Here is an 11,455-nt window from a genome sequence, read left to right on the forward strand (position 1 = left end):
ATGGTCGACAGTCCATTGAAGATGATGAGCGTCCTGGACGTCCTTCCACGTCAACTGACGACCAACACGTCGACAAAATCAACACCCTGGTGCGGGAAAATCGACGCCTGACTGTCAGGGAGCTTGCTGGAGAGTGTGGGATATCAGTTGGATCTTGTTACGAGATTTTGACCGAAAAATTGAAGATGCACCGCGTTGCTACGAAATTCAGCCCTCAGAACTCGTGAGTTTTTGGCCAAACACTCGATCACTGTTCTTCCCCACCCCCCTACTCACCTGACCTTGCTCCTTGCGATTTTTTCTTGTTCCCCAAACTCAAAAGACCCTTGAAAGGAAGATGATTTGAGACGATTCCCGAGATTAAGGCAAATGCGATGAAGGAGCTGGAGGACATTACAAAAGAAGCGTACCAGGACTGTTTCAACAAGTGGAAACACCGTTGGGATAAGTGTGTGCGTTGGGGAGGAGAGTACTTTGAAGGGGCCCCAGACCTGTAACTTCTAACTAAAGTACATTTTGTTTTATGACGTCAGTCCGCGTATTTTTTGAACAGCCCTCGTATGTGTAAGACTTTCAGTTTCTCAGATTAAACCTGGAAATGCCAAAAGTGGTTTAAAAGAAATACTGTTTAAAATAATTATAGTTATACCAGGGCAGTTTTGTTACTCATTCTCAATAGAACTAATTCTGTCAATTCTAATTGCAGGAGCTGTGGAGGATGAGACTTCGTCAGAAATTCCAGAATAATAGAAAGCGGAAGGATTCATCATTGCCTATAGTCCAAGAAAGAAAAAAAATAGACGAAAACTGCAACAGATGAAACCCCATCTCTAAGCCACATCTCAGAACAGAGGCTATATGGATTAAAGCAATACTTACGTAAAAAGCCAGTTGGGGAAGATGAAACTTCCACCGAAAACACAAGGAATGGATGAAAAGTCGTCTACATTGCATAAAAAAGGGGTGATTTTGTAAAGTAGACTTGCTTATGGACAAAACTCTGCATGATCGTAGGAAACTGGTCATTGACAACACTCCTGTCAATGAACTTATAGAGCATTATCCTTTACTTGTGGCATCACCAGCAAAGATATTGAATGAATTTAAACCGCTAGGAAATGATGCAGAAAAAGGAGTGTCCAACTTTCTCAATATAAGGACTCAGTAAATTCTTACCTGCAGGACAGAAACATATCACCAGAAAATAATCCATTGCTAGCATTTCTTATGAAACAGTTCTCGCACATGCCTGATGTTACATCTAGTATTGCCCTTCTTGGTATCCCTTTTCTTCTAAAAGAAAGTGAAAGTATCATGATGGGTACTGAAGTTAGGGAACTTGCTGAGAGTGGTTTTTACATTCAATGTAGTTCAATTTCTCAGTTTTTGTGATCAGGAATTCAAGTTATATGTTGATGGCTTTGATATCTGTGCCACTGAAGATTTTGTGGAAGCATTTACTATGTATATAGGGAGTTTTTATATCTTCAACTTTGCATTTCCAACAAAACTCAAGAAAACTTTCAACTTTGTTGAAAGAGTTGTTCTGAAGCTCTATGATGAGACCAGAAAAATTACCAAATCTGATAAAGATACAGACAGATGTGTTCTTCAGTTCTTTATCTCTTGAATGTCAAAAAACATAGCAGCGGGAAATCTGTCAAAACGTCCAAAAGTAAAGGAAGAGGAAAGTGTTCAAAGCCATAAGATTATATTAGATCTGGTAATAGTAACTTGTCATGTGTATTTGATCCAGGGTGAATTTTTAAAAACCAAATGTAAAGTTCAGTTGTTTATTTTCAAATTGTTGCTGCATTTTGAATTTTATTTTTGTACATGTATATTGATGTACACTTGTGTTCAGTTTAGAATAAAAATGGTGCTGCTAAAATGCATTTTATATTTTTCAGGATGGTGGCAGGTTACTCGGACTTAGGTTGAATCATTAGATGGATGCGGGGTTGACTACTCAGTGACGGTTCTGCTGACCACAACTGACTGAAGATTGTCTCTTTGCCTAACAGTGACATTGCAGAGGTGGTCCTAACCGGGTCAACATAACTTATCTTCCATGGTCATTGGATAGTCATAATGACAACAGTCCGTTCTTAATGGATGGTCATAATGACAAATAATGACAACCGCTCCTTGGACGAATAGGGTCACACTAACTATGTCATAACTACTCTGTAGTGGTTTGCAGGTAGGCAATGAGACTATTGTCAGGTAGTCAGCATTGGTCAGAATGACTACCTAACGAAAGTCATAACGACTATCACAAAGCAGTCAAATTTATTACCTGCCAGGTATCACCATCACCTGACTATTTTCCGACTACACAATAGTAAAAATGACTAATATTTAATAGTCATATTAGGTAGTCATCGATTTTAGCGACTACTTGGAGAGTCTTTTTTGGCACTGTTTGACTACCTGATTTACTCTTCAAAAGTCGTCGCCTTGACTAGTTCTTATTTTAAGTGTATGCTTACGAGGTAGTTTGTTATTGTTAAGTGTATGTTTGGTGAAAGCGTGGCATAATTGGAGAAACCACATGTTCATGACAACTGTAAGATTTAATCCTTAACCTAACATTAAATGGGAAAAAAATAAACTTTTAATAACAAATGAAACGTAATAGATTTGAAGATGCTACTACATTCAATAATAAGAACGTTGTTTTAAGTATGTTACTACATTCAGTAGTAAGAACGTTGCTCTGAGGATGTTTTCACATCCAGCAGTAACAACTTTGTGTCTGTCCAAAGCAGTTTTATTCATAATAAAACGAAATCAATTCACTGTACATCTTATATGATGTATACAGTAGTAGAATAATCCTTACACACCTAATATATAATTGTGACAACTGATTAATCTGCTACATTTTAATCAGATGATTTTTAATTCAGTCAGCTGCCACGATAGGAACCATGTCGTCCGATACATCTCTTCTTCTGCATAGATTGTACCAGAAAATATGAGCAACGTTCAGAAACAACTGGAAGAGAGAGTGACATTGTGGGGTGAATCAAAATTATTCTATTTTAACATATTTTTATCTTAGTAATAAAGTAATTTTTCCAGATAAGCGTACAAAAAATGACTAAATTTATCAGTCGAATTCCTTTCTTATACTGAAAATGGTAGTAGTGTATGCCCTAGTTTGGGTAATTAAAATTGAGGGTAAGTTAGAAGAAATTTTAATGAGTAATAAAATCGAATCAGATATGGGCTCGTCCCACGTTAGTGCAAAATATAGCTGATAGAAAGAGAAACAAACAAGAACAAAAAAAAACGTTTATTTTAGCTTAACAAGTATGGATCAGTAAATATGTAACCATGCAAGCTGCAGTAATATAGAAAGTTTTGATGTTATAAATTTACATCGAAACAAGCACGTCCAAATTACAAAAAAACAGAATTACTTCAAATGTGAAAATATTCCTACTTTGGCTTAGACTAACATGATTACAGTGATTTTTATAAAGCATGATTTTTTTTAAATTCAGTTTTTGTAATGTTTACTTTCTTGCCCTAAGAATTGTGGTTGCATTAAAACTTTCTGTATCACTACAACGATTTAGGTTACGTACACATCGGTCCCTACTTGTCTTTATAAGTTTATTTAAGAACCCACGACATCATTAAACATACTACATTTAGTTTCCGGTATTACATTCAAACATTCTGGGCACAGTTTTGTAAAGAATGGATTTAACGGAGTTCTGTTTTCCTTTCATTATAAATTTATGAAATTCACTACAAGAATGTGTAGTGTTTTCACTGCCTCCACATTCACACTCGGGTTCATGAGTACCTGATACAACATTCGCGGTTCTACGTGCCTGATAGTTTTAATGTCTTTATCATAAAGCTCTTTCCTGGACAAGCTACCAAACACGGGACGTCTGGTCTCCCTAGTTGTGAGTTGTTTTAGGGCAAGTAACTTGATATATGTATATTCACAACTAATAGCAGATATATATATATACGTTTTAGACAAATTCTCAATGAAAACTTACAATTGTCATTTCCAGTCCCAGTAATACGCATGTTCCATTCTCGTAGCCAATGTTATCTAATAAAACTCCGCCTAGTGACGGTCCGACAAAACCGCTAAATCGGAATAAATAAGGATATCTTAATTAAATATATCGTATGAAGAACTAGAAAAGGAAATCAATTTTCATCAATATAATATTTAACACTTTACCTACCCAATCGCAAGTACCGCACTAAACACTCCAGTAATTACTGCCATAGTTGTGGCGTCATTGGGAAATCCTCGTGATCTGAAATAACAAGTTCGTTTAGTTTATTTAAAACACATTTCTGGTAGTTTTAAGCCTTGTTATTTTCAGTTATTATTATTATTATTATTAATTTATGGTTATTCTTATGTTCACTTTAAAAACATACATAAATTACTATAAATACTGACGTCAGTTCTTATGTTGACTTGAAGAACACACTTAACTTCCTAGTTGATGTTAGAAAAACACTTCGGTTCAAGAAGTCTTGATAGAAATACAATAAAAAAAACTCTACAAGCCGAGCACATTCGAAATATGGACCTTCTTCTTTAGGGGAAACTCTCAGTTACAGCTCGAGATAAAGGTTTTTTTATTTCATTGTCAACTTACTATGGATACTGACGATGTTTCAGACGTAAAACTGAACACACTAAACGTTATATAGATACTGACGTCAGTTCTTTCCTTAACTTGAAGAACACATTATAGATATTGATGTCAATTCTTAAGTTTACTTGAAGAACACACTATAGATACTGACGTCAGTTCTTACGTTAACTTGAATAACACACTTAATAATCTACACTTACATTGCGTTTGTCAATGAAGAATTGTATCCCGCAACCAACTTGCCAGCAGAACCTATTCCAATAAATACTTGACATAAAATCACCAACCAGATGGAGCTGCAAATAAGAATAACAACAGTGTATTTAACAGATAAAATAAATTACAGAAAATGTTATATACTATCCAGTTATAAAATTAATAAAACAGTAAATATAAATCATGTTTTTAGCCACATATAAAAATGAAAAAAGAACTTACGTGTCCAGCGGAATAAACGGGACAGGACCAATAAACAACAAGGCTAATACACAAATAAAACTTGAAACCAGAAGTGGAACACGAGAGTGAGGCTACAATAAGAAAAACGAAAACAGGATTTATTAGCCAGGACTCAACATGTTTAATTTGTAAAATGTGAAACGCTAAGTAATTTATATTAAATAAATTTTGGAATGTTTTCACGGTTTTAAGTTAATGTTGCAACGACGACGTCAAGTATGTGTATTTATTTATGACAAATCTTAGGTTTAACTTCAATGGTTGTATCGGTTTCATCTGATTTGTTATCCAGATCACTTTGAAAAACAATATTTGTATAACATGTGTTCCGAATTGTTTTGTTCTATATCTTTCTGTTCTTTGTTCAATACAAAACCAAAATAAATAAATAGCAGTATCAAACTTTGTGAAAACAATCAGTAATTTGTAGTAGTTTGTTTCATATCATCGTTTCTTTCAGTCTTTTAGTATTTTTTTTCTGTTACTGTTTGATATTTTTCAAACACATTATCTCCACATAACTGTTAAAACCGCTTTTTTCATTACCAGGATACTACTAATTACAAGTACAGACTGGCCTCGAAATAGTGATGTGTGTGTCTGTGTGTGGCGGGATGTCTCTGCTTAAAACACGTATCTATTTAGTAACGGAAAACAGGTCGAATTTCTTCATAACTCTTCTCAATATAAATTTGGAAAGAAAGCATTTTTGATGTAAACACTTTCCTAAAATACTTAATTAGCTTTCTGAGTATTTTACAAACGGAAATTTCTTAGCACCACACCCCACAGCCGAGACAAGTTAGAGAGTCTTCACTTACACAGTACCACAGCCAAGAGCTAGGATCAGTTAGGGAGACGTCACCTACTCGATAAACAGAACTACTACAAATCGATTAGTACTATGTACTTTCCTTTCTCCTTTTGTAAACTTTGTCTTTCTTCGTAGGTAACTTGTATATAAATATCACCTACACAAGCCCATGATTTATCAGTTATTTTTGCTTGTATTGTGAAGCTGAACTGAGTTACGACACATTATTCTGAATCAATATTTATTACGAAATATAATTGTCTGTGTTAAAGTGTTATTTTTATCTTTAATGCTAAACAAGTGCATTCGTAGGTATTTAGCAAAGTAAATTTAAAGTACATTAAGGTTTTGATCTGTATTAGTGTTATAAATACTGTGTTTCTACTAATATAAATTGTATTTCTTTGAATATCATCTTTCAAGTTTTTGTTATGTTCTAATTTACTATTGTATCTATACTAAATGGTTTAAATAAGTATTAATTACTATTGTTTCGTACTGTGAGAATATGCATTTGTTAAACTTGTTTTATTAAAAGTAATTATTGAACTTTAAGATGTTTTAAAGAGTTATTTGTATTGTATTTTGTATTAATACTTTATAAATAATAACTTCTGACCATTTTGATGACGTCAGGTGTTGTTGAATTGTTTTCAAGTATATTTTTATTTTTTTCATACAATGATATTGTTCACGTATTCTACTGTAGGGTTATTTTTATGTCTATTGATATTGTTCAAGCATTAGGTTATCCACAAATAAACGGCACCAGGGGGGGGGAGTTGGGGTGCTTGAGATGAGCCAAACCCCCCTCAGCCCCCCCCCCCCCAATATTCTCACCTACATATATTCATAAATTATGGAAAACACTTCCTCTTTTACACATACGCATATTTTCATAAACAGATTATTTCTAATTTGTAATAATGAATTATTAATCAGAGTATGAGTTTCCAATGAAAACTTCATAGAAAACGCAGTTAAAAATAGCACACTTTTCTGAAATGTACCTTGGTATTTACATTATTATAATTTACCATCTATACTTCATATTGATGGCATTTTGGGAAGCCCCTCCACAGTTTACCTCAGCCCCCCCCTAACGAAAATATCCTGGCGCTGCCACTGTTTGACGTTTGAAATTGTTACGTACATGGAAGTAAACTATTATTGAAATGTCAGACATATTTCTCGTATTATCTGACTGTATGAAAAAAAAATATTTTACTATGTAAGTTAAAAACTTACGTGTTTTAATATTTATATGTTTTTGTTTTGTTGTTTTTTTTTTTAATTTCGGCCCCTTTATAACATATGCTACAGCCCCACACTAGCTTATGATTGTTAAAGTCCGAGAACATGTATGTGACCATGGTATTTGTGTGTTTTCTTATAGCAAAGCCACATCGGTCTATCTACTGAGCCCAACAAGGGGAATCGAACCCCTGATTTTAGCGTTGTAAATCAGTAGACATACTGCTGTACTGGCGGAGGGCGACCATGGTATAGTAATATACTTTTTATGAAAGTTTTGAGATGAATTCGAAGGTTAAAATATTAAGTGTTTACTTACAACTTTGTCAGACATATGACCCCAGCACAATGTACCAATTGCATAACATCCACCACTCACGAGAAAAAATAGGCCTACAATTGATGGCTGCAAATAGAACTGTTTGGAAATAACACAAACAATAGAATTTGTAATTTCTATATTAAAACACATCAATTGCAAATATAAGAATTTTCTTCTACGGATAGATAACTTAGGCCTAAAATGTAAATATTAGATATTTAAGTTATGTAATAAATATAGATAAATGTCAATTTAACAGTTGTGTAACAGTATTCAACGTTGTACGCGTATTGGCAAAAACACTAAATCATGTCTCCAGATATACGTACGAGTACAACTATACTTACAAAATAAATTCAACAGAAATGTAAAATGTGGTTTAAAAGATCGCTTCATTATAATTGTAAAAATACTTTATTAACAACGTCGTCATAAATATAAGAATATGTTACAGAATTACTTTATCAGAAATACCAAAATGTCGTAGAACGTCTTTATCATGAATACAAGAATATAATACAGAATTATCAGAAAAAAGTGAATTACTCTGTTTTGACGATACAGATAAAAATTTACGTAATTATAGTGTCTAATATGGATAGTACTTCATATTAATTACTAACTAAATATTTCAGGTTAATAATTTAGTTTGATTAATATAAATAGTTTAACCCACCTGCGATATAATAAGATTTAAAAATATTATCACTTATATTTATGATATCTTCATTCTACTTGGCAAAACAACAAAACTTATTTTAGGGACTTTATAAAAGGGACAGTGGGAATAAAAGCGAGAAGTCAGTGATGACGAGAAACCCACTTGTTGAGAAATTTATATGCAAAACGGCTCGTTTGGGCTGAGAAAACACTCAAAAACCCGGCACAAAACTGAGGTCTATACTATGTAAAAACTACACTGACAAACACCACACCAACATTATTTATAAAATACAATGTGATAACTGCCACGACTTCTATATTGGAGAAACAAGTAGAAAAATGGAAACCAGATTCAAAGAACATAAAAAGTCACCTTCACACGTTTTCGAACACTGCAAGTCAAATAAACACAACATAACCATAGAAAACACTCAAATACTAAATAAAGAAACAAACATAAACAAACGTAAAATTAAAGAAGCCTTACTTATACAACAACTTAAACCCAAAATAAACCAATATAAAGGAACGCCTTTATACCTATATTAATATAATAAATAAAATTATATATTCAAACATCTAATACCGCCCTCTACATTTCGACACACAGTTACACAACCCCTTTCAAACATGTGGTCAGCTTCCGGTCAGTTACCTCTTTCTTTGTGAACCTGACGATGACCGAAGAAGGTCGAAACGTTGTTCGCTCTTCTATGTAAAGTGTTTTCTCAGCCCAAACAAGCCGTTTTTGCATATAAAAAAAGCGAGAAGTAAAATTATGAAGGAAATAGAATCACAATCAATCTAACAGTCGGGAAAGGAGGTATAAAATTAAAAAAAAGAATGAAATCCAAGATATCAATCGGGAAAGAAAATATAAGTTAATAAAACAGAATTAAAAACAACCTTACACTCATAAAACAAACTCTGAACAACAACAACAACTAGAAAAAACAACAACAAACCTAACAGCTAGTTTTTAAAATAACAAAATAGAACCAAGCCAATCTATCAGATACGGTAAGACCTTCAAATAACAAAATGAATCAAGTCCAATTTATCATTTGGGGAACAGAAACATAAAGAAAATGAAATAGAATAAAAACCAATCGATACTACAACATGAGAGTGCAATAGGAGAAAATATAGATTTCAGATTAATTGAAAAATTGTCATGAAAGCCTTTACAACAAACTTAAAACATGTTATTCTGTGAGAATTAAAACATTAACAATAACTAAAGATACAACAAAATGAGGAAATTGTGAGATAAAACTTCTTACAGAAACAGAGTTAAAAATTGTCCCTTAAATCATGAAATATATGCGCAAAAGGAAGGATTTATGACTCAGTTATTTTCACGAAATCTTATGTTGCTGCTCACAATGCCTTTATTAGGTTATGTTAAAGATTAATTGTTCTCAAAAACTTTGCACATAAGGTCAAACAAATATGAAAACATCTGTAAGGTGTTAATAAACTAATCAAAATTATTTTCTTATTGCATATGGTTTTATTTAAAATAACAGAAAAAGAAATATAAATGAAATAAAATACTTTTCTGATGTGTGGCTCCAGTGTTGCTTCATTAAAACCCATAAAAAGAAGTCCTGTTAATACATTCATCATATTCACCAGAAATGTAAAGTTTAGAATAATCTTTAAAAAGTTACTTCCTGTGCCTTGAGTTGTACAATCTAAAAATAAAAGAAAGAAAATCTCAATAATAAACAATTTAAAACAAAATCGTATTATACAAAAGATAACTACATTATTATAAAACGATTTTGAAATCTCAGAGTACATATAGTCACGAAAATGAATACCACTAACCATATTGTTATAAACTATCTTACCAGATTCTCATAAGTAAAATTGAATGACAGTAGCCATATTGTTATAACTCATCTTAAATGTGTTTGTTAAGTAAAATTGAATACTAGTAGCCATGTTGTTCTAACTGATCTTACCTATGTTTGACAAGTAAAAGTAAATACCATAAATCATATTGTTATAAGCGACCTGACGTATGTGTGATAAGTAAAGCTAAATACCCATCACCATATTGGTACAACTGATCTTACATTAGTTTGATAAGTAAAACTAAATAATTATAACCACATTGTTTTAATTAATCTTACCTGTGTTTGATAACTAAAACTAAATACTAATAACGATATTGTTATAACTGATCTTGCTTGTGTATAATAAGTAACAATATTTTTATAACTGAATTTACTTGTGTGATATAAAAAACTCAATACTAATAGCCATATTGTTATAACTATCATTAACTGTGTTTGACAAGTTAAACTAAATAATAATAGCCATATTATCATAAGTAATGTTACCTGTGTATGATAAATAAAACAAATACTAGTAACCATAATGTTATAACCGATCATACCTGTGAGCGATAAGTAAAACTAAATACCACTATCCATATTGTTATAACAGATCTTACCTGTGTGTGATAAGTCACACTAAATAGTAGCAGCAGTACTGGTATAACTGAATTTAACAGTGTGTGATAAGTAAAGGTAAATACCAGTTACCATATTCTTATAACTGATCTTACCTGTGTTAATAAGTAAAACTAAATACTAATAAACATTTTATTACAATTGAACTTACCTATCTTGGATAAATGAAACTAAGCACTAGTAACTATATTGTTATAACTGATATGACTTGTGTTTGACAAGTAAAACCAAGTACTAATAACCATATTGTTATAACCGATCTTACCTATTTGTGATAAGTTAAACTAAATACTAGTAACCACATTGTTATAACTGATCATACCTGTGTTTGATAAATAAATCTAAATTCTAAAAACAATATTGTTATCACTTATCTTACCTCTGTTTGATAAGTAAAAGAAATCATAATGACTATATTATTATAACTGATCTTACCAGTGTGTGATAAGTAATACTAAATACAGTAAACATATTCCTATAACTGATTTTACCTGTTTTGATGAGTGAAACTAAATACTAATGACCATATTGTTAAAACTGATCTTACCTGTGTTTGATAAATAAAACTAAATACTAACAGCCTTAATGTTATGACTGATCTTACTTGTGTGATAAGTAAAAAAATATTAATAACAACATTGTTACAATTGATATTACCTGTGTTTCACCAATAAAAAAATACTACCAAACATAATTTTTAAAAAATGATCTTACTTGTGTGTGATAAGAAAAACTAAATATTACTAAAATTATTGTTATAACTGTAGTACCTAGGCGAAAAGTAAAACTAATTACTAATAACATTATTCTTTTA

At 32.0% G+C, this 11,455-nt stretch overlaps 2 protein-coding genes across 8 annotated transcripts in view; both read right to left on the minus strand.

Moving 5' to 3' along the window:
- LOC143233486 (MFS-type transporter SLC18B1-like) overlaps positions 1-11,455 on the minus strand; it is a 68,294-nt gene that overhangs the window by 33,292 nt on the left and 23,547 nt on the right. The gene's annotated exons all lie outside the window — the stretch shown is intronic.
- Positions 2,792-9,851, minus strand: LOC143233488 (MFS-type transporter SLC18B1-like). The gene is made up of 7 exons (XM_076469769.1): positions 9,716-9,851; positions 7,493-7,591; positions 5,085-5,176; positions 4,847-4,942; positions 4,221-4,295; positions 4,026-4,119; positions 2,792-3,001 (listed from the first exon to the last, which is right to left on the minus strand). The coding sequence occupies exons 1-7, from the start codon at positions 9,785-9,787 to the stop codon at positions 2,909-2,911; spliced, it is 621 nt and encodes a 206-aa protein (XP_076325884.1). The 5' UTR covers positions 9,788-9,851; the 3' UTR covers positions 2,792-2,908.

This window comes from Tachypleus tridentatus, chromosome 12 (genome assembly GCF_004210375.1).
Source record: "Tachypleus tridentatus isolate NWPU-2018 chromosome 12, ASM421037v1, whole genome shotgun sequence".
Taxonomy (NCBI): domain Eukaryota; kingdom Metazoa; phylum Arthropoda; class Merostomata; order Xiphosura; family Limulidae; genus Tachypleus; species Tachypleus tridentatus.